Genomic DNA, 23,728 nt, shown 5'->3' with positions numbered 1-23,728 from the left:
GAACTGTTCTGCAGCTGGAACGCTCCAGTTCTCCCCTTCCCCCCCTGGGAAGGCTCGGGGATGGCACCCGTAATTAGCCAAAAAGGGGCTCATCCCCGTGGACACGTTCTCTGCATTGTTGTAGGCAAATTCTGCCAACGCCAGCTTCTCCACCCAATCATTCTCTCTGTCATTCACATAACACCTCAAATATTGCTGGAGGACGCCATTAGCTCTTTCCGCCTGCCCGTTGGTTTCAGGATGCCGGGCAGTTGAGAAATTAACCTCTACATGCAGTAAGCTCATGAGCTTCCTCCAGAACCTGGAAGTAAATTGTTTCCCTCGGTCTGAAACCACCCTCAAGGGGGCGCCATGCAACCTAAACACATTTTCTACAAACAATTTAGCGGTTTCTTCTGCCGTGACCGCATGTGAGCAGGCTATAAAGTGGGCCATTTTGGTTAACAGGTCTACCACAACCATGATGGCTGTTTTCCCTCTGGACCTTGGCAGATCAGTCATGAAATCTATTGCCACTGTTTCCCATGGTCTTTCAGGTGTGGGTAGTGGTTCTAATAACCCTGCCGGTGCCTGCCTCTCCCCCTTGGCTCGTTGGCATTGGTCACACCCTCTCACATACTCCCGCACATCTTCCCTGACCTTGGGCCACCAAAATTCCCTGGTAACCAGCCACATGGTTTTGTGTTGCCCAAAATGCCCTGCTGTGGGGCTATCGTGCAGTTGCTTGAGTACCTTCTCCCTCAATTCACCTTCAGGTATATATAACGCTCCCTTGTAGTACAACGCCCCGTTTCTCTCCTCAAAACCCCCGGGTTTGTCTCCCTCCCTCCTGAGACCCCTGAGTTTGTCCTGGGCGTATTCATCATGCACCGTTCCCTCTACCAGTTCCCTTTGCCCCACCAATGCCGCCCCACACACCCAGCGGTCCTCTGGAATGACATGGGTCTCTTCGGGTGCTCCCTCCCCCTCCAAATATTCAGGTTTGCGTGAGAGAGCGTCCGCCCTAACGTTCTCTGGGCCTGGCACGTAACAAATCTCAAAGTTAAATTTGGAAAACTCCTGGGCCCATCTCAACTGCCGTTGGTTGAGCACTCGCGCAGTTCTCCAATACTCTAGGTTCTTATGGTCCGTGCACACTTGCACCTTATGTTGTGCACCAATTAGCAGGTGCCTCCATCTCCGGAAAGCCTCATGGATAGCAAGAAGTTCTCGATCGTACACCGTGTAGTTCCTCTCGGATTTGTTCAGTTTTCGCGAAAAAAAAGCACACGGTCTCCACTCTGACTCCTCCCCCCCTGGCTGCAGGAGGAGCACCGCCCCAATGGCTCTGTCTGATGCGTCTGTTTCGACTCTCATCTTTTTTTGTAAATCCACATGCAGAAGTTGTTCTTCAGAGGCGAAGGCCCTTTTTAGCTCCTCAAAAGCTCGCTCCGCCTCCTCAGTCCAAACAAATTTCTTCTTACTGCTGAGACAGTCCGTTATGGGCGCCGTCAAGTGGGCAAAGTTTCGGATGAACTTACGATAAAAGTTCCCAAACCCTAGGAACCTCTGCACATCCTTCTTGGTTTTGGGAGTTTTCCATTCCAGCACAGCCTGGACCTTGCCGGGATCCATAGCCAATCCCTTGTCTGACAGGCGGTACCCCAGGAACTCTACCTCCTTGGTATGAAACTGACACTTCTCCAGTTTCACCCACAGCCGGTTGTCTAGCAGCCTGCGCAACACTTCTCTGACGTCTCTCACATGCTGCTCCTCATTCTCAGAATACACCAACACGTCATCCAGGAAGGCCACGCAATTCTTGTACAGCAAAGACCCTAGTACGTGGTTCATCAGCGATTGAAAGCACGCTGAGCCTGCTTGTAATCCAAATGGCATAACTAAATATTCAAATGCCCCCAAAGGGGTGAACATGGTGGTTTTCCATTCATCCCCTTTCCTTATACGTATCAGGTTGTACGCCCCCCTTAGATCCAGCTTTGTAAAAATCTTTCCCTTCCGCACCCTGGTCAAAATGTCATCAATCCTGGGCATAGGGAAAGCCACTGGTTCTGTCACTGCATTTAACCCCCTGAAGTCACACACAAGTCTCGGCTTGTCCGTGTTCTTTTTATCCACAAAAAACACTGGGCTACCCCCCGCTGCTTTGGACTCTCTGATGAAGCCTCTCTTCAGGTTCTTGTCAATGAACTCTCGCAGCTCCTGCATTTCTCTGTCTGACATGGCATACAACTTGCCTACAGGAAGCTGTGCTCCAGGGAGTAAATTGATCTGACAGTCAAAGGGCCTATGCGGGGGTAGTTGGTCGGCTTCCTTCTCGCTGAACACGTCGCTGAGATCTGCATATTGTGGTGGTACCTTCACCTTCTCCATTACTTCTGTCCCTGCTAGGGTGGCTTGGGCCCCTGCTGACCCCTTTTCCCCTTTGCAGTGTTCTAAGCAATGTGCTGAACCAAAGGAAACCGCTCTCTGATGCCAGCCCACCAGCGGATCATGTAGCGCTAGCCAGCTCATTCCCAAAATAATGGGAGCGCCTCCCAAGGTGGCCACATTAAACGCTATCAGTTCTGTGTGCCTTGCCACCCTCATTATCATTGGGACGGTCTGCAAGCTGACTCCTCCTCCCAACAACTCCCTGCCATCGATCGTGGTCACCTGCAGGGGGTTGCTTAAAGGGATCGTCTGTATCTGGTGTTCAGCAGCAAACTCTTTGCTCATAAAATTGCAGGAGCTGCCTGAGTCCAACAGCGCCTTTATCTTTAGGGGGTGTCCATTTTGCAGCTCTAGCGACACTTCAATCACTAGAGCAGGTTGAGGAGCTTCTGGCATGGGCACTTTCACTGCTCTTTGGCCTGGCTGCTGTGCCCTGACTGTGGCAACCAGGCGTTGGCTTTTACCTGCTCCGGTTCTCCCTGCTCTCTTCCCTCAACAGCTCCCACCATCCCTTGCCATTCCTTCCTCTGGGGGCAGACTCTGGCAAAGTGGCCTGGCTGTTGGCAGAGATAGCATTTCCGGGCGCCTTTTCCCTCCTTCTTAGCCCCCTCACTGGGCTTTGAAACTGCGCGCGCGCGCGCTGTTCCGATTTCCATCGGCTCTGCCGGCGGGAAAGTTGTCTCTGGAATCTCAGGAATGCGGAACTCCTTCCAGCGTTCCCCTTTCCCTTCCCGCCTCTCCAAAGCTCTCGCCTCCTGGCGCGCTCCTATGGTCAGCGCAGATTTAGTCAGCTGATCCATGGAATCCGCCCTAGGACCCCGGGACAGTTCGTCTTTCACGGCCGAAGCCAGGCCTTCTTCAAATAGCATTTGAATGGGTGCCGCCGATAAGTCCCACCCCAATCTGTGAACCAGCATAGTGAACTCAGTCCAGTACTCACGGACAGATCGGCTTCCCTGCTTGCAAGCCATTAGCTGTCTGCGCACCACTCCTTCCTCAATATCGCTGGAAAACATGAGATCCATTGCACGAAAGAACTTCATGGTGTCCTTTAGTACGTCATTGTGCGTTGCCATCAGGGGCCTAACCCAGTCTCTCGCCCCCCTCTCAAGATGCCCAATCACGAAAGCAACTCGCGATTCCTCGTCAGGGAATTCATCAAACTGCACATTGAGAGCATATTGCATCTCTGTTCTAAAGGCATGATAGTCCTTGGGGTCCCCCCCAAATTTCTGCACCAATCCTGGTACCTTTCTGTTGAACTGGGTGGCTCTCCCCTTCTTGTCTGCATCCTGAGCCCTTCTCTCCTCAAGCCTAGCCGTCTGCAGCGCCAATTGGATCTCCAACGCTCGGTACCTATCTTCCAAGCTTGGACCCGCTCCAACCCCTGCCTCTCCGGCTCCGGCTGGGTCGCTCATGATGCCTTCTCCTGCACAGACAGCTTACAAAGACTGTCGGAATGCTGTGATGGGATGATTAGCTGCTTGTGCGTAAAATCGTGGTCCCTCAGAGTTTGTGCAACTCCACAAACCTCTGTGTGTGACAGAGCTCCTCAAACATGTCTGCCCTAGTCACTCGTAGATTCCGACAGTGGTTGTCTGCGGAAGCGCTTCCAGCATAGAAGCTCCTTAACGGAAACGCGTCTTCTGGACTCACGACGTGGCAGCTTCCGGCGAAGCATGGGTCTCCCTATGGGAGCTTCTGACACCTCCCCGCTGTTCTCGCTGGACGTGTCCCTGATCCCTCCCTCTTCCCTGCTAGTTCCTGCATTTGCTGCTGCGTCTCTCTCCGCATTCATGAGACCTTCCTCCAGAGACCCCTCTCTCCCCCTGCTGGTCCCTGCTTTCGCTGCTGACTCCTTCCCAGCCTCTGTGAGCCCTTCCACCTCCCTTTCCTCCGATGGCAGTTCCCTGACATCCACCTCCCCTCCAGGGCCCCCTTCCCCCCCGCCCATTCTCTCTCCTCTGGGCGGTGAGGAGATAAAACCCCGAAAAGAATCCTCTTCATCTTCCGACGTCTCGAACATTTCCCTCCATCGGTCTTCGTTCCGGCTCACTGAATCCTCCTCCTCCTCGGAATCAGGGAACCCCTCCAACTCTTCTTCTTCGTCGGTGGTGGCAAAGTATTCCCTCCGGAACCTCGCCACTGGCTGAGGTTTACGTGGGAACCTCTGATGAAAAGTTTCTATTAAAACCTCGTCATCTACATCCTCTGCCATGACCCAGGTGTTTTCCGACTCCGGTTCCCCTTCCCACATTACCAAATACTCTACTTGATCTCCCTTCCACCTGGAATCGAGAATCTCCGCTACATGGTAGCTGTGTTCCTTCTCCTCCATTGCTGGTCCCCTATTGACCCTCCCTTCTCTGTCCCCTTTATACGGTGACAGCAGCGACCTGTGGAAAACTGGGTGCAGCTTCATGTGGTTCGGTAACCGGAGTCTGAAAGCCACTGGGTTGACCTGCTGCGTGACTTCAAATGGGCCCAGTCTTTTGGGTCTTAACTTCTTACAACCCCCTTTGAATGGTAACCCTTGGGTTGACAGCCACACCTGGTCCCCCACCCTAATGGTTTCACCTTCTCTTCTGTTTTTGTCTGCCTGCCTCTTATATTCCTCCTTAGCCCTGTTTAAGTTAAGTTGGAGCTGGCGATGGATCGCCTCCATTTCCTCTACGAACTGTTCTGCAGCTGGAACGCTCCAGTTCTCCCCTTCCCCCCCTGGGAAGGCTCGGGGATGGCACCCGTAATTAGCCAAAAAGGGGCTCATCCCCGTGGACACGTTCTCTGCATTGTTGTAGGCAAATTCTGCCAACGCCAGCTTCTCCACCCAATCATTCTCTCTGTCATTCACATAACACCTCAAATATTGCTGGAGGACGCCATTAGCTCTTTCCGCCTGCCCGTTGGTTTCAGGATGCCGGGCAGTTGAGAAATTAACCTCTACATGCAGTAAGCTCATGAGCTTCCTCCAGAACCTGGAAGTAAATTGTTTCCCTCGGTCTGAAACCACCCTCAAGGGGGCGCCATGCAACCTAAACACATTTTCTACAAACAATTTAGCGGTTTCTTCTGCCGTGACCGCATGTGAGCAGGCTATAAAGTGGGCCATTTTGGTTAACAGGTCTACCACAACCATGATGGCTGTTTTCCCTCTGGACCTTGGCAGATCAGTCATGAAATCTATTGCCACTGTTTCCCATGGTCTTTCAGGTGTGGGTAGTGGTTCTAATAACCCTGCCGGTGCCTGCCTCTCCCCCTTGGCTCGTTGGCATTGGTCACACCCTCTCACATACTCCCGCACATCTTCCCTGACCTTGGGCCACCAAAATTCCCTGGTAACCAGCCACATGGTTTTGTGTTGCCCAAAATGCCCTGCTGTGGGGCTATCGTGCAGTTGCTTGAGTACCTTCTCCCTCAATTCACCTTCAGGTATATATAACGCTCCCTTGTAGTACAACGCCCCGTTTCTCTCCTCAAAACCCCCGGGTTTGTCTCCCTCCCTCCTGAGACCCCTGAGTTTGTCCTGGGCGTATTCATCATGCACCGTTCCCTCTACCAGTTCCCTTTGCCCCACCAATGCCGCCCCACACACCCAGCGGTCCTCTGGAATGACATGGGTCTCTTCGGGTGCTCCCTCCCCCTCCAAATATTCAGGTTTGCGTGAGAGAGCGTCCGCCCTAACGTTCTCTGGGCCTGGCACGTAACAAATCTCAAAGTTAAATTTGGAAAACTCCTGGGCCCATCTCAACTGCCGTTGGTTGAGCACTCGCGCAGTTCTCCAATACTCTAGGTTCTTATGGTCCGTGCACACTTGCACCTTATGTTGTGCACCAATTAGCAGGTGCCTCCATCTCCGGAAAGCCTCATGGATAGCAAGAAGTTCTCGATCGTACACCGTGTAGTTCCTCTCGGATTTGTTCAGTTTTCGCGAAAAAAAAGCACACGGTCTCCACTCTGACTCCTCCCCCCCTGGCTGCAGGAGGAGCACCGCCCCAATGGCTCTGTCTGATGCGTCTGTTTCGACTCTCATCTTTTTTTGTAAATCCACATGCAGAAGTTGTTCTTCAGAGGCGAAGGCCCTTTTTAGCTCCTCAAAAGCTCGCTCCGCCTCCTCAGTCCAAACAAATTTCTTCTTACTGCTGAGACAGTCCGTTATGGGCGCCGTCAAGTGGGCAAAGTTTCGGATGAACTTACGATAAAAGTTCCCAAACCCTAGGAACCTCTGCACATCCTTCTTGGTTTTGGGAGTTTTCCATTCCAGCACAGCCTGGACCTTGCCGGGATCCATAGCCAATCCCTTGTCTGACAGGCGGTACCCCAGGAACTCTACCTCCTTGGTATGAAACTGACACTTCTCCAGTTTCACCCACAGCCGGTTGTCTAGCAGCCTGCGCAACACTTCTCTGACGTCTCTCACATGCTGCTCCTCATTCTCAGAATACACCAACACGTCATCCAGGAAGGCCACGCAATTCTTGTACAGCAAAGACCCTAGTACGTGGTTCATCAGCGATTGAAAGCACGCTGAGCCTGCTTGTAATCCAAATGGCATAACTAAATATTCAAATGCCCCCAAAGGGGTGAACATGGTGGTTTTCCATTCATCCCCTTTCCTTATACGTATCAGGTTGTACGCCCCCCTTAGATCCAGCTTTGTAAAAATCTTTCCCTTCCGCACCCTGGTCAAAATGTCATCAATCCTGGGCATAGGGAAAGCCACTGGTTCTGTCACTGCATTTAACCCCCTGAAGTCACACACAAGTCTCGGCTTGTCCGTGTTCTTTTTATCCACAAAAAACACTGGGCTACCCCCCGCTGCTTTGGACTCTCTGATGAAGCCTCTCTTCAGGTTCTTGTCAATGAACTCTCGCAGCTCCTGCATTTCTCTGTCTGACATGGCATACAACTTGCCTACAGGAAGCTGTGCTCCAGGGAGTAAATTGATCTGACAGTCAAAGGGCCTATGCGGGGGTAGTTGGTCGGCTTCCTTCTCGCTGAACACGTCGCTGAGATCTGCATATTGTGGTGGTACCTTCACCTTCTCCATTACTTCTGTCCCTGCTAGGGTGGCTTGGGCCCCTGCTGACCCCTTTTCCCCTTTGCAGTGTTCTAAGCAATGTGCTGAACCAAAGGAAACCGCTCTCTGATGCCAGCCCACCAGCGGATCATGTAGCGCTAGCCAGCTCATTCCCAAAATAATGGGAGCGCCTCCCAAGGTGGCCACATTAAACGCTATCAGTTCTGTGTGCCTTGCCACCCTCATTATCATTGGGACGGTCTGCAAGCTGACTCCTCCTCCCAACAACTCCCTGCCATCGATCGTGGTCACCTGCAGGGGGTTGCTTAAAGGGATCGTCTGTATCTGGTGTTCAGCAGCAAACTCTTTGCTCATAAAATTGCAGGAGCTGCCTGAGTCCAACAGCGCCTTTATCTTTAGGGGGTGTCCATTTTGCAGCTCTAGCGACACTTCAATCACTAGAGCAGGTTGAGGAGCTTCTGGCATGGGCACTTTCACTGCTCTTTGGCCTGGCTGCTGTGCCCTGACTGTGGCAACCAGGCGTTGGCTTTTACCTGCTCCGGTTCTCCCTGCTCTCTTCCCTCAACAGCTCCCACCATCCCTTGCCATTCCTTCCTCTGGGGGCAGACTCTGGCAAAGTGGCCTGGCTGTTGGCAGAGATAGCATTTCCGGGCGCCTTTTCCCTCCTTCTTAGCCCCCTCACTGGGCTTTGAAACTGCGCGCGCGCGCGCTGTTCCGATTTCCATCGGCTCTGCCGGCGGGAAAGTTGTCTCTGGAATCTCAGGAATGCGGAACTCCTTCCAGCGTTCCCCTTTCCCTTCCCGCCTCTCCAAAGCTCTCGCCTCCTGGCGCGCTCCTATGGTCAGCGCAGATTTAGTCAGCTGATCCATGGAATCCGCCCTAGGACCCCGGGACAGTTCGTCTTTCACGGCCGAAGCCAGGCCTTCTTCAAATAGCATTTGAATGGGTGCCGCCGATAAGTCCCACCCCAATCTGTGAACCAGCATAGTGAACTCAGTCCAGTACTCACGGACAGATCGGCTTCCCTGCTTGCAAGCCATTAGCTGTCTGCGCACCACTCCTTCCTCAATATCGCTGGAAAACATGAGATCCATTGCACGAAAGAACTTCATGGTGTCCTTTAGTACGTCATTGTGCGTTGCCATCAGGGGCCTAACCCAGTCTCTCGCCCCCCTCTCAAGATGCCCAATCACGAAAGCAACTCGCGATTCCTCGTCAGGGAATTCATCAAACTGCACATTGAGAGCATATTGCATCTCTGTTCTAAAGGCATGATAGTCCTTGGGGTCCCCCCCAAATTTCTGCACCAATCCTGGTACCTTTCTGTTGAACTGGGTGGCTCTCCCCTTCTTGTCTGCATCCTGAGCCCTTCTCTCCTCAAGCCTAGCCGTCTGCAGCGCCAATTGGATCTCCAACGCTCGGTACCTATCTTCCAAGCTTGGACCCGCTCCAACCCCTGCCTCTCCGGCTCCGGCTGGGTCGCTCATGATGCCTTCTCCTGCACAGACAGCTTACAAAGACTGTCGGAATGCTGTGATGGGATGATTAGCTGCTTGTGCGTAAAATCGTGGTCCCTCAGAGTTTGTGCAACTCCACAAACCTCTGTGTGTGACAGAGCTCCTCAAACATGTCTGCCCTAGTCACTCGTAGATTCCGACAGTGGTTGTCTGCGGAAGCGCTTCCAGCATAGAAGCTCCTTAACGGAAACGCGTCTTCTGGACTCACGACGTGGCAGCTTCCGGCGAAGCATGGGTCTCCCTATGGGAGCTTCTGACACCTCCCCGCTGTTCTCGCTGGACGTGTCCCTGATCCCTCCCTCTTCCCTGCTAGTTCCTGCATTTGCTGCTGCGTCTCTCTCCGCATTCATGAGACCTTCCTCCAGAGACCCCTCTCTCCCCCTGCTGGTCCCTGCTTTCGCTGCTGACTCCTTCCCAGCCTCTGTGAGCCCTTCCACCTCCCTTTCCTCCGATGGCAGTTCCCTGACAAATACATATTTCTGAGCTTATTTTATCTCAAGATAGGTATTTCTAAAGATGAGTTTTTCAGCTGAGGCATGTTTGAACATTCAAAGCAAGAAGCGTTAAAGTTGGCGGATAGCTAAGTTCCGATCTGCATGTTAGTTTAGGAGGTGCTGATTAGGCCAGTCAGTTGGTATTGGAATTTCTTAAAGATGGGCTTGCTCAGGTTTTGCTACTCATAACGTTGTTCTGCAAACAATGGTCCCTGGACCCTGGACTGGCCCGTAGAACCATATTTCATGGCTTACAAGGAACCGTTGGCAAGCAAAATAATCTTGAGGCTCAAGACAGCCAATATCCTTTTCTTTTATATTTTTAATGATATGGCTTGGTGGCCCAGTGTTAAAATGTGTTGGAAACTATGTTACTATTGTATAGATCATGGTATTTGAAAGTCTCTGCAATTTCTGCCCTATCCAGAGTAGTTAAAAACTCCTCTAAGTAACCACTTTCCCTGTGCACTTCAGAAATCCCATGCTAAAAATTCTTCCCATTTCTTGTTTTGTGATAACCCTTTTAGGAGGAGTTACTGAAAGCTACTGCCAGTGTTGTCTGTTCATGCAGGTAAAAAAGTCCATCTTCTACTGGTTCTGAGCTTTATAAAGGTTGGCACTATTTAATAAGGTGGGCAAACAGCGACCAAATCTGTTTGCTGTTGGTATTTTCAGCACAGAGTTGCAGAAGTCTTTACCCAACCAGCCCAGCGTTGACGACATCCTACAGGCCTTGCTGAAGGAGTGCCGGAAAGAGAACCTCAGGTACAAGATTGTGGCTCTCCGGTGCACGGCTGATGTGCTCAAGGCCACGCAGGAGAATCGGTTCAAGGAGCTGACAGACATCATCTTTCCAATAATAAAGAAGGTGAACTTTCAGTCCATGTTGCTTTTGAATAGCCCACTAAGAATGAATAATACCACCCTTTGCCCATTGTATCAAACTCGCAGACCATTCACATACATTCTCAGCATTCCTTACAACAGCTCTCTAAGGTAGGCCGGTGACGTCATCCCCATATCACAGATAGGGGATGAAGCTGAGAATTAGCTGGCTTGTCACCCATTGGCTGAGTCACCTGTTGAGTTTGTGGCAGGACCAGGATTTTAACTGATGGCTTCCTATTTTGCTGCTCAGTCTCTTCACAACAGTATGCTTTCTGCCGCTAGCACTGCCGAGGGGGAAACCAGCAAACCTTAACCTTCTGCAGATTCTTTTCTTAAGTACGTTGTCCTTCTGTGAGAGAATTAAATGGAGCAGCACTCATTTTAATACATGGGCTGGGATGTCCAAACAACACCATAGAGTTGGAAGAGATCTTGGAGGTCCTTGTCTTCAACATCTTGCTCCGTGCAGGTTCCTGGAGGCACCTGAAGCATCGCTGAGAAGTGGATGCCCAGCCTCTTCTTAAACACTTCCAGCAAAGGAGTGACCAGCAGCTCTCAAAGCAGCCTGTTATATAGTGTGGACCCAGATCATGCCCTTGGGAAGCCTTTCTTAATGCTATGCAAAAACTAACCTGCCTTTTTCTGGTCTCTCTTTCCTCCTCCAATTTCTTTCCTCTGGTACCACTGCAGAACTGCCCTGAGAACATGGGGGCCAGTTCGCCACAGAACGATGATGAAGATGAGAATGAAAACGAGAAGGAGCTCCAGATGGAATCTCTTCTCTGTGCCTTTGAGAGTTTGGGCAAAGCGTGGCCCAGAAACCCAGAAACGCAACGTAGGTTTTTCCCTTACAAATATTTATACTAATTTTGTGCAAACTGCTTTTGAAAATCATCATCATCATCTCTATAACCATGTGGTCTACAAATCTTGTAAAATAAATATAAATAATTGAAAGGTTTAATCCCAAAAACTCAAGCGGCATTTCATCTTTAAAAAAAACCACCCTCTCCAAAAAGTCAGAGAATGAGAAGAAACTTGAGGACACTCTTTCAGAGTATTTATTGTTTTATTCGTTCAAATTGTTATTTTTTAAAAAAACCCAGCTGCTTTGATATTTAGTGATTTCATTGTAGCGTTATTTGTTGTATCGTTCCTTATTAGTTTTGTTACCCCATTGAAAGGTGGGATAAATATATATATTTAAAGAAATGGATAGACAGGAAAATGATTGCCAGGCTATTTGATCAAGAGTGTTCTGCTATTTTTTTGGCCGAGTACTGCGGTGGGGACAGTAAATAAATACAATGCAAAAAAATAAACGCAAAATACATTTGCATTCATTGTAATAATAAAAGGTGTGGATATTGTTTGTGTTTAACGACATTCAGCAGGAGATAGTTGGAATCAGACATTTGTGTTTAATGCACAGAAGTCTGCCCCCACTCTAGATGATTGCCCTCTACACCCTTTTAACCCAGGGAGGTTCAGGCAAACATCTGTACAGGGGTAATGTTGTAGTCCTGTCTAAATGTAATGAATGGGATAGTGATAAAGCAGAGTGCGTCTGCAAGTTTGCAAAATATAGGAGGCAGCTTTGAAGGGGAGCGTGGAGAACTTCCGGTGAGAATTAAGATCTGGCCTTGGCTGCTGTGTCCTAGTCTCTCTCCTCCTCCCCCCTCTCCGCCAACATAGCTTAATTGGCAGGTTGCTAGGATTGAACCCTACTTAGAAATGATGGCCTCTGACGTAGGGGGTCCTTGCTGCAGGTCCCACGGGGAGCAGTATAAATGGGAGGAGGGGGGCTGTGTTTTCTGCCATTTCAGCAGTCCATTGTTTTCGGTGTCTAATGGCTTTGAGCACCTGCATTTTTTAAAACCCCTGGTGATAATGTGTCTAGAGAACAGGGGGAGAATGTAGTTGTCTTCCTTACCTTTCTCTGTCTTGATTCTCTTGAAAACCTTTTCTTCCCCCAGGCTGCTATCAACAAGAGGTGTGCAAACTAATGTGCGACCGGCTGAAACTCAGTACGTGGAAAGTGCAGCTCGGAGTGCTCCAAGCTATGAAAGCTTATTTTCAAGGGTAATTTCCCTCCAGGTGCTGAACCTGCTTCTCTGCCTTTTCCTCCTGTGGCATTTTGTGCCTTCACGTGCGGTTGCGTCAAATCTCGCAAGCGCGCCGCGTGCCTCCCTTTTGTGGGGGCTTATCTGCTGATGTGAACAGAGACAGCAAAGTGGCAACTTGCTTAAGTTGTGTTTTGCAAACACCCAGTAGGCCCTGCCGTCTGTACTGTCTCCACATTTGGGGAGGAGAAGGCTGCCTTCTACATCACGTCAGAGAAAAGTAGAGAAATGGGGGGGGGGGAGCTCTGTTTGGCCTAGATAAGTAGGATAAAGGTAAAGGGACCCCTGACCATTAGGTCCAGTCATGGCCGACTCTGCGTTTGCGGCGCTCATCTTGCTTTATTGGCCGAGGGAACCGGCGTACAGCTTCCGGGTCATGTGGCCAGCATGACTAAGCAGCTTCTGGCGAACCAGAGCAGCACATTGAAACGCTGTTTACCTTCCCACCAGAGCGGTACCTATTTACCTACTTGCACTTTGAGGTGCTTTCGAACTGCTAGGTTGGCAGGAGCAGGGATCGAGCAACGGGAGCTCACCCCGTCACGGGTTCCGCCGACCTTCTGATTGGCAAGTCCTAGGCTCTGTGGTTTAACCCACAGTGCCACCCACGTCCCAGATAAGTAGGATGCACCTTTGTAAATGATAAAAACCTTTCAGTGGGGCAGTGCGAATGATCAGCTTCAAAAGTGGTGGACGTTAAACACCACTGTAATTTGGTCATCTGCAAATGGTCTTCTCTCTGGGATCAGCTAATGTAGTACATTTCTCCTCTGCATTCCATGACTTTATTCCAGTGCAATGCCAAGTAACCATCAGTAAAAGGGCTTCCATTTGTGCAACAGAACCACTCCCCCTCTCCTTCCCCCATGTGGAAGCCCTGTTGTCCCCGGATCGACTTTGGGGGAGGTTGGTGGGAAACACCCAGAATGGAATTTAGGGGGTACACAGGAAGAAAAGAGGAGAAAGTCCCTTGCATCAACAGGTATTCTTTTGCTGAAGGGACTGCTTTGGCTAAAAGCCTATATGTATCATGGGCTTAAGCCCATAACCAACCCTCTCTAGCTAGGACTAATTTTTGCAGGCTGTTCCGTTTGCAGACTTACCACTAGCCAAGACTCAGAGAGTTAAAAGGGAAACCGTTTCCTGCCTCTTCCAGAGACGCGTCCCATGTTTCCTGCAGTTATCTCTGATAGCCCTAAACTGGGCAGCTACTGTTCCGATATTGTCAGCAAGCTCTTTTTGACATAAGGCAACGGTGCTGTTCTTCCTTTGGGTAGGTTACTGTTGCTTGAAGCAGAACACTCAGATCCTGAGGCTTTGAGAAGAATACTGTTTGAAACCTGTTCCTCTATCACCCATTCTCTAGGTAAGTATCTTGTCAGCGGTACCCAGGAAACCCATTTTAAAGCTTTAAATGACTAGCTTTCACTATCAGAAGAGAGTGGAGCCTTTTGCGCTTTTGGAATTTCTTGTATCCATCTGTATTGAACCTCTCTTGGAGACAGATGGAGGGGCTGTAGGAACTAAAGGATTGATGCATGACTAAAAGAGACTCCCCACTTCAGACTTTTGTAGAGGGTGGTGGGACAGAGGTGGGGGTGGACCTTATTTTTTTCATCTTTGTTCTCCTCAACAGAATCCTACTCGTGTGTGGGATTATAACATCAGAAGATACTAGAATTCTGCCCTGTAGCCTTTTAGATATGGGAACAGGGAAGAGACTCATTTTTGAATGCTCCATATTTTGCGGGGAGGGCAGTTGTGAACTTGTGGTGGGTAAGACAGATGTATTCCCATTAACTATATGCATCTGGGTCATTGCATAAATAAATGCTGGGTTCTCATTTAACTTCTGACAAAAGTTCTTCCCTGGCAAACATTTTGTCGTTTCTTTGAACAATAACAATACAGTGCTACCTCAGGTTACAAACACGTTGGGTTACAAACTGCTAACCCAGAAGTAGTACCTCGGGTTGAGAACTTCGCCCCAGGATGAGAACGGAAATCGTGCACCAGCGGCACGGCTGCAGCGGGAGGCCCCCATTAGTGAAAGCACGTCTCAGGTTAAGAACGGTTTCGGGAACGAATTAAGTTCGTAACCTGAGGTACCACTGTAAATCTGTACCAAAATTGGGGTTAGAAGAAATTAAGAAGTGCATGTTGCCCTGCAAGATGCTTAAAAGATGTATGTGGCCCATATGAATCTCTGGCATGAAGTTACATTTCCCTCAGGTTATATTCACTCTTGACTAATGTTTGTTCCCTCAGAGAATAGAAGCTACACCTCCATAAGAACTGAAGCCTTGTCAGTGATAGAAGTACTGTTCACAAAACTTGAAGGCAAGTTTTTTTTCCATGATTTTGGAAATGTTGATCAACCAGGTTGTCTCTTAACTCCAGAAGGCTAAAGAATGCTGCAGTTCAGTGCTAGTCTAGACTGATTTTAAAGCAATAATTGGTATACATTTATTGGGGTGAGTACTCTGCTCTTTTTGCTTTGCAGGGTAATTTTGGCCAGGCTGCTTCCCATTTTGTATTATGGAAGCTCGGTTTCTGTGCATGAACTGCATAAGAGTCACACCAGTTGTTTGTTTGACATAAACTTACCTGCTTGTATTTGCTTTATTGTGTATTTACTCATTTTTGTTGGGAGCCAGCCAGTGGCTAGGGCAACCATATGGGCATATAAATTGTTGTTGTTATTGATAATAATAGTAATAGCCAGTGTGGCGTGGTGGTTAAGAGCGATAGACTTGTAATCTGGGGAACCGGGTTCGCGTCTCCGCTCCTCCACATGCAGCTGCTGGGTGACCTTGGGCTAGTCACACTTCTTTGAAGTCTCTCAGCCCCACTCACCTCAGAGAGTGTTTGTTTTGGGGGAGGAAGGGAAAGGAGAATGTTAGCTGCTTTGAGACTCCCTAGGGTAGTGATAAAACGGGGTATCAAATCCAAACTCTAATAATAATAATAATAATAATAATAATAATAATAATAATAATAATAATTTAAAAAAACTTTTTGATGTTTGAAAACCACATTTCATAAAAAACAAACACACCAAGGAGTATCGTTATGGGGATAAGGGGAAACCTAACAGAAGGCTTTGGAAAGGAGCTCAAGACACCTAGGCTCCTGTAGTCATTTCTAGGCATTGTCTTGTATGGTTTGCAAAATGCCACTAGGATATGTTGGCAAATGCCTTTGCAGATAAAGGGTAGAATTGTTACTTTGGGGCTTGTATTCCTACAGTCCCTGTTTCCTGCTATGGAGCACTTTACATTGCCCACGTGTATGTTTCTGCTTCTCAAAACTAAGCTGAACATCTTATTGGCTTCGTGTGTTTGGTAACATCAAAACTCAACCTCTGGTGTGTGTTCCATGTGTTGGGGCTGCCTTTGAAAGTTCCTGGCGCAGCACCTGGACCCAGGAGTAAGCAGTGAGATGGACTCCAGAACTTGATGGACTGCATTTCCCATCAGCTGAACTTCCCTTTGGCTATTCTGGCTGGGGCAGATGACAGTTGGAAGTCCACCATCGTTGGCTCCCGCTGGGTAAGCCAGCCACTGCATTAAGTTTAGGAACACCTTTCAAAGGCAGCCCCACAAATAATGCACATGACTCGAGGGACCATATAACCCCAGTCCTGAAGGAAGTTACACTGGTTACCAGTTAGTTTCTGATCTTTCAAGCCGTTAGTGATCTGGATAGCTGAAGAAGCACTTCTCCCATGTTTGTCCATATTTATTTCTATTTATTTCCTTGATATCATCTGAAGGCTCTTTCACCGCCTGAAGATCAGTGGATAGTTCCCAGGGCTGCCTTCTGACTTGTCACTATCCAGAACCCATTGATGCTTCTTACTATATTTTAACTAATCTTCTTATGACTTTTTGTTATAAGCTATTTTTATGGCTTGAAAAGCCCAGTAAGTGGGAATGCATGAAATAACATGATGATGTCCTTTTGCCTCCTTCTCCTTATGTAGAGTCCAGACAGTGGGAAAGCCTGAACGCAGAAAGCAGAGAACTCCTCATTGGCTCCTTAACAGCCCTGATGTTGGACAGCAGGCCTGAGCTACAAGAGAAAGCCACTTTGCTAAAGAAAACCTTAGAAAAACTCGATTGAATTGACAGCCAACCAAGTGCCATGCGAAACGAAACAAGCGAAAGCGCGTAGTGAGCTCTGAATACAGAGAGGGAACGTAAAGACGACTCTGTAGCATGCATCATTCCTTGGCTAAAATAAAGAACACCTTGAATTCTGTTCCCCATTAATTTTATCCTCCTCCTCTCTCCCCCGCCCTCCAATTTTTTGTAACCATTTCAAGCAGTTTGGCTAGAATGAAAGCCTCGAGCGTATTTTTAAAAAAACCAAAAGCACACAACCGTAAACCCAAGCTACGTAATGAATTTTTGGGAAATTGTCCCGACCTGCGTGCAAATAAAGGAGGGGAAGAAGCACCTCATTTGAAAAATTAACACCAGCCAAAATCTTGGGTGTGTACCTGGAAATGATGTTTGTAAGAATTATCAAAAGGTGTTCATTGGAGCACTGGAGATCAAATACTCTGGCCTGTATCTTTCATGTGGAGTAATTATTACTTAGTGTTGTATTGGTAGGACTCTGGCTCTTTTTAGGACAAGGTAAGCTAATGCTAATATGGAGAGGTCCGCCTTCTGTTGGTTTAGCCTGACTTCCCTTTTGGAATCCTGTTGATGTGTTCTGGTCCTCCTGGTCCGCATACTGCCATGTCATCCGATGTAAAAATGGAGCAATTGCACACTGGAAAGCACTTTAATTAGCTGTCTGGAAACAAGGGTGTACTTGGTTTTAAACAAGCAAAGAAAGAGCACTGCCCTTTCCCGAAATGAGTTTTGCATGACACTCAGTAATAGCAAAGCCCTTATCCAAAATAATGGTTTTCAAGAGTGCTCTGCATTTTCCACGAACTATCTCATAGTAGGCTTCCTTTTCTCAGGTTTGTAACCCCCGTCTTGCTTTGAAAAACTGTACGTGTTTTAACATTATTAAGAAGGCGCAGTTAAATAACAGCATTGTATCTGACACGGCATATTCTGGTTTGTAAGAAAGTACTTTTGTTTTTCTGGGTAAGGCTTAATGTTGCATCCATTTAAGAGAGTGGAAACACATTGCATTAAGCAGCCCCCTTTTTTGTAGTGGCAAAAGCATTTTTTTTGGGGGGGGGAGGAGGAAATGAAATTTGCTCCAATTTTAATAAAGGCTTCCTAGACGGTGCAGTTAAAACGTTTTAGAACTTCGCAACCCTAATTTAAGGCTGATCGCCATACATCCACAGAATACCGTGTAGGAAATAACGTGTGCTACCTGCTAACAGTTTTGTCGTGTGGTGTCCTTGCCCGTAAGATGTTTGTAGGATTTGTTTCACATGAAGATCTATATGCAGGTAGCACGTTAATTCCTACATGGAAGTGCCTTCTGCGTAGGACTTTTGCAACGTACAAAACTGACCACTGGTTCTGTTTGATTGGCACCTCCACCCACCCAGTTGCCCTGTGGCACCTTGGAGGGCTGCCTGACTCAGCCAGGATTACTTGGATGCATCAGTTATATAAATCGATCCTCTTGCAGTGCAACAAGCCCCTTTCCAGGTGCCTTTGATCACAAACCATCGGCATCTGCATGGACTGCTCCCTCACAGAGACACTTCATACATTTGGTGCATACATCCCGAGGTGCGAGGGCACAAGCTGTTTGTAAATTGGCCTTTTTAGGGAGGTTCAGGACATTTGACAGAAAAAGGGGGGTGTTTAGGGCTGCTTCACATTTAATGGCCACCCAGAATTCTGGGGTGGGGGTTACATGCCTGTATCCTGAGGTTACAGGTTACCTCAAAATGGCGGCAAGAGGCATGTTCCTGATGTGCCGCCACATTTTGAGGACTCCTGGCCATTGTTACGATCTCGCTCTGTGGAAGTCTACTGAGAAATTAATGACTGGTGTGTGTGTGTGTGTGTCTCGTGTGTCGTCAGACTCTTTTGTCTGTTGGTTAAAGGCCTTTGTCTTCTACCTAGCACTGCCCCGTAGCTAAGGAATAGTAAAGCTGGTCTAAAAGATTTTAATGTATTACGGAAAGCTGCTTGTTGTTTACGCTGAGTTTGAATTTGCCAAGCACATCTGTAAAACGGAATGTTTGTAGGCATAAGATCTTTGCATAACTTTTAACAAAATAGCCCATTTTGTCTCGCAGGAGCTCTCTCTCTCTTTTTGTATTACGCAGAAATGTCAAGTGTTGCTCTTTTTCTTTCTTTTTGCAACAGTCGTTTTGAGTGTTTTAATAGAACCTGTGACAACCATATATATATATATATATATATATATATATATATATATATATATATATCATGTGCTAGGTCTCCGATATGACTCTTCAGCAACGGCTTCAGTATTTTGAGGTGGAATCTAAAAACTTGAGTTTGGAACAGCTGCTGTAGTAAGTATTTCCAAATGGAAATTTATATTAACCGTACTGAATACTAAAATTCCAGAATAAGAACTACCTGGAATGTGCAAGTTTGGTGAATAGCTTCTCTGAATAGCTTTTTTTCTTCTAAATTTAGATTATGAACTTACCAAACAAACATGTGCCTCTATGAGAAACCTACCTGCAAAAAAAAAAAAAAAAAAAAAAGTTGACTTAGAGGTCAGATACCCGTCCCTCTTTTAAATTTGTTGACTTGATAGGAAAAAAGTGGCCTTTGGAGAGTTATGTTTTCCTCTGAAAACAATTGCACTATAAAACACTGTTGCCCAAATGTGGGCGCTTGTGCTGCTGTTTAATGCTGCTTTGTATACCTGGATTGAAGTGTGTAAATTTGACACTATAGCACCCGCTGAATTTACAAACTTGTTTTGTGTTTTAAAGATTTCTAATGTTGCAAGAAAAAGGTCTCCATTAAATTCACTACATTCATTTTCTGTATCTGGATGTCAAGTTATGTAAGTGGATTGACCGAAAGAAACCTCCCCACCAAAAGGGTAACATTAAAATAAAGGCACATGACCTCCTCTTTGATAGAACTGGTAATTCTGTTGGCGGTGGAGGGTGTACAGATTGGGTTATCTGCTCCCATTTGCTCTTGAGACAGGGCTATGCAAATCCACCAGGAGGAAACCCATCCCCATTTCAACCCTCCCTGCTACTTGGAGAGTCACATGACCTTTGGGGAGCCCATGGAGTCACATGACCTTTGGGGAGGCCATGGTTGGGTATTTCCTGTGGGACGAAAAATTTCCCTTCCATTCCAATCACGGGTAGGAGCTGGCCTTTCATTCTCTCTGCAAGTCAAAATCACCGATTACAGTGGTACCTCGAGTTACATACGCTTCAGGTTACAGACTCCGCTAACCCAGAAATATTGCCTCAGGTTAAGAACTTTGCTTCAGGATGAGAACAGAAATTGCGTGATGGTGGCGCGGCAGCAGCAGGAGGCCCCATTAGCTAAAGTGGTGCTTCAGGTTAAGAACAGTTTCAGGTTAAGAATGGACATCCAGAACGAATTAAGTACTTAACCCAAGGTACCACTGTACATATTAAAAATTTCTCTCCTGCCCTTCCTCTCAAAAGGAGCCCAGGTGGCAAAACAAATACTCTATTCAAAGGGCTTGTTGCAAGAGGAAGTTTGTCTCGCAGTAGCACTAGGAAGACAACAGAAGCAGTGCCTCTAACACGAGGGAATGCCAAAGGGCAACACTAAAGGCCGGGTTCTTGCATTGTGCAGAACAGACCTGATAAGATGATAGTTGCAGGAGGCCTTCATTTGCAGAAGGCAGTGATCAGCTCGCTATATAAAGCGTGAGATGATATGTCAGGTATCCTGGCCCCAAGCAGCATAGGGCTGCAGGCACCCAAACCAGAACATTGGAAAAACAACAACACTGAATTTAGCTAAGTGACAAATGCAACAATGAATGTGCAGCTGCATAAGCTGCTTTTAAACCATCTTCCAGGATTACCCCATCATAAAACCTATGTCAGATACGCACACCGTTATCTTAAGATTTCTGACTGCAAGCCCCTATGTTTATCACTTCAGTAACCTGGAAAAGTATCAACTGTTTACATATTCAGTGTCATGAGTCATGAACAGAGAAAACACCCAGGACTGTTACACTCAACAGTAGCGGTATTTGTGGCTTGACTCTTGCTGTGTGTGGCAGGCCATCGGAGCTATTGCTCCAGCCATTCATCCGAGGACTGACATTGTTGCTCACCTGTGGCAATGTTCTGCACTGAGCTAAAAGAGAAAGAGCTCTCCACCTTTACTGCCCCCTTCCCTCCCTTCCCATACAGCTGAATCTATTTTAGTTATTTTCCTTGGCATCATTATTTGGTATTTTGACACAACTTCACACGTTCATGAAGTTACAGGCCATAATCCAGAGAGCGGCAGGACTCTGCTGCAAGCACAGCTTCACAAAAGCAGACTGCTTATTTTACTAAGGGCGAAGGTTTTACGCTCCTATCTTCCCAAGATGCAGACGTTAAAGAGGAAACCCACCCTCAGAACATCAGGGGCTAATCTAAGCCACGACACTTAAGTCATACGCAGCATACAATACACAAGAGGTTTCCAAGAAAATATTATTGTTGTAGAATGCACAAGAATTGCTTTTAAGAAGACAAACCTTTGTCAGATGTACTTAGGTTTTCACAAAACAGTAAATTTCCCTAATCGTTGAGGAACAAAAAATACTGCACTTGGAACGAAACGTATCAGCATTTGGCAAACAACAAATCAAACCAACAGTTGAACAATGAAATAAAAATAAAACCGCAGCACACACTGAAATGATCTCAGGTGCAACGTGACATGGAGATTTTTGCATGTTTACTTTGTAAAACCTTGCACGTTGGAAGGTGTATGAATATTTCTGATTATACAGATGGGAAAAGTGGCAAGTTTATATTTTGTCTTTTCCAACGTAGGAAGAGCCAAGAGACAAATATATTGGAGTTAAAAGAGATAAGAACAGTTTGCCACTAGTATTCCCTCAACTGTGTTCTGTACGAAGTTTGGCTGTAATCGGTGCCCACCCCAAACTCTTAAAGAGCAACAAGGAGACATAGGGCATTTATATTGCTTTTATTCATCAGGATAAGCTTGGCAATTATTCAGCCCAGTAGTCGTACCTTGGAAGTCGAACGGAATCCGTTCCAGAAGTCTGTTCTTCTTCCAAAATGTCCGAAAACCAAACCACAGCTTCTGATTGGCTACAGGAAGCTCCTGTAGCCAATCAGAAGCCGTGGAAGCCCCATTGGACGTTCAGCTTCCAAAAATAGTTCACAAACTGGAACAGTCACTTCCGGGTTTGCGACGTTCGGAAGCCAAAACGTTTGGGAACTAAGTTGTTGGAAAACCAAGGTACGACTGTACTTGGCTTTTTCTAATTTACACTCTCATGATCTGCAAATATGCTAGCCGTTTAAGTGTGCAGCATGCATGATGGTCTTAACACAGACAGGGGTGAGGCATCTCTGTGATAGGGGAAACGCCAGTCAACCCTGATCATTGCTTTGCTGCATGGGGCTCAACGGCAGCTGTAGTCGCAAGACCACCGGGAATGTCAAATGTCCCCCATCACTGTTTGGATGCAATCGACTGCTTGCCAGTTGGGTACAAAAGCATGGCTTCTTATGACCCCGTTTAAAAAACAGTATTTGTGCAGGATCAGGTCCATTCTATGCAGGACCAGGTAAATATTAAAGGAAATCACTTGCCTGTTTTCACGTTTATGCATTTAAATGCCTGTGTGTCAGCACAGGTTTCGGGTGGCTTCTGAAGGGTATGTGAAGAAGGGGCAGGTGGGGAGAGCAACACGGATGGCACCGTTCATCATATCAGATACACTGGAAGCGATGGTCTTAAAAACCACTACTGCTTTTCAATCAACAATCCCCAGACAGAAAGAGACAGTTGCATTATTTCACCCAGCACCATGCTGTATAAGAAAAAGTGACAAGTCCAGAATCCCATTAAAATTGTCCTCTTTACTTTGTGGTTCAGAAAACCCCATTAAGCTGACATATATACAAATTTTTTTGCTCTGACTATAAGTGAAATGGAGCCTCGGATGCAAGTCTAAGGTGAAGTGACTCGATTCCAAATAGTACAGTGGTACCTCGGGTTACATACGCTTTAGGTTACAGACGCTTCAGGTTACAGACTCCGCTAACTCAGAAATAGTACCTCGGGTTAAGAACTTTGCTTCAGGATGAGAAGAGAAATAATGCTCTGGTGGCACAGCGGCAGCAGGAGGCCATATTAGCTAAAGTGGTCTTCAGGTTAAGAACAGTTTCAGGTTAAGAACAGACCCCCGGGACGAATTAAGTACTTAACCCGAGGTACCACTGTATTCCCTCCTCCTTTATTCTGCTGCAGAGGCAGTTTTAGGGCTCTTACAGTGTCCTCATGCCCTCCTTCCCAAAGCTGAGCAAATGCTTACAGGGCTTTGGGTTTTCTTTTAAAAAAAGGTAAAGGACCCCTGGACAGTTAAGTCCAGTCAAAGGCGACTATGGGATGTGCCACTCATCTTGCTTTCAGGTCGAGGGAGCTGGTGTTGGTCCACAGACAGCTTTCTGGGTTATGTGGCCAGCATGCCTAAACTACTTCTGGCGCAATGGGACACCGTGACGGAAACCAGAGTGCACAGAAACGCTGTTTACCTTCTTGCCTATTTATCTACTTGCACTGGCGTGCTTTGGAACTGCTAGGTTGGCAGGAGCTGGGACAGAGCAACAGGAGCTCACCCTGTCGCGGGGATTTGAACTGCCAATCTTCTGATCGGCAAGCCCAAGAGGCTCAGTGGTTTAGACCACAGCGCCACCCACGTCTACAGGGCCTCCTTCCCAATCCCTGACTCCTTTAACCCGGGCCAAGGGCTGGAGACGGTGTCAGCTTTTTAGCCTCGCACATGGCACCATATCACCAAGGTTGGAGAAACTCAGGTCCAGGGACCAAATACAACTGGCCCTTTGAGTCCTCCTCAGGCCACACTCCACACTGGCCACCATTTGGAGGACAGAGAGGGGTGTTTGAGTGTGCATAGATCCTACCTTAACGTACAAAGCACAAAGTTGCAATCATAGCTCCAACCACTTCTGCTCCTGGTCTCCACCACAAGCATGTGACCCTCAGAAATTTGCCAGTGGCTGAGAGGGGCTTGTCACTCCTGTTTCACCCCACATGCTGTTGC

At 47.6% G+C, this 23,728-nt stretch overlaps 1 protein-coding gene across 5 annotated transcripts in view; it reads left to right on the top strand.

The window, feature by feature from the left end:
• The window catches only part of ECPAS (Ecm29 proteasome adaptor and scaffold), a 76,522-nt gene extending 56,982 nt beyond the window's left edge, over window positions 1-19,540 (top strand). For 4 of the 5 annotated variants that reach the window (XM_081176056.1, XM_081176054.1, XM_081176057.1 and 1 more), the window contains 7 exons: window positions 10,010-10,053; window positions 10,158-10,350; window positions 11,061-11,205; window positions 12,347-12,452; window positions 13,771-13,859; window positions 14,762-14,833; window positions 16,479-19,540. In XM_081176056.1, coding sequence (XP_081032182.1) covers window positions 10,010-10,053; window positions 10,158-10,350; window positions 11,061-11,205; window positions 12,347-12,452; window positions 13,771-13,859; window positions 14,762-14,833; window positions 16,479-16,618 — 789 coding nt within the window. In that variant the 3' untranslated portion in view covers window positions 16,619-19,540. Of the gene's footprint in view, window positions 1-10,009; window positions 10,054-10,157; window positions 10,368-11,060; window positions 11,206-12,346; window positions 12,453-13,770; window positions 13,860-14,761; window positions 14,834-16,478 lie in introns of all 5 variants that reach the window. The other variant, XM_081176055.1, reaches the window with a different exon arrangement.
• Window positions 19,541-23,728: the final 4,188 nt, after the last annotated feature.

This window comes from Podarcis bocagei, assembly GCF_964188305.1.
Source record: "Podarcis bocagei genome assembly, chromosome: 17".
NCBI classification, from domain to species: Eukaryota; Metazoa; Chordata; class Lepidosauria; order Squamata; family Lacertidae; genus Podarcis; species Podarcis bocagei.
The sequence above is the reverse complement of the archived record's forward strand: the minus strand, read 5'-3'. Positions and strand labels throughout refer to the sequence as shown.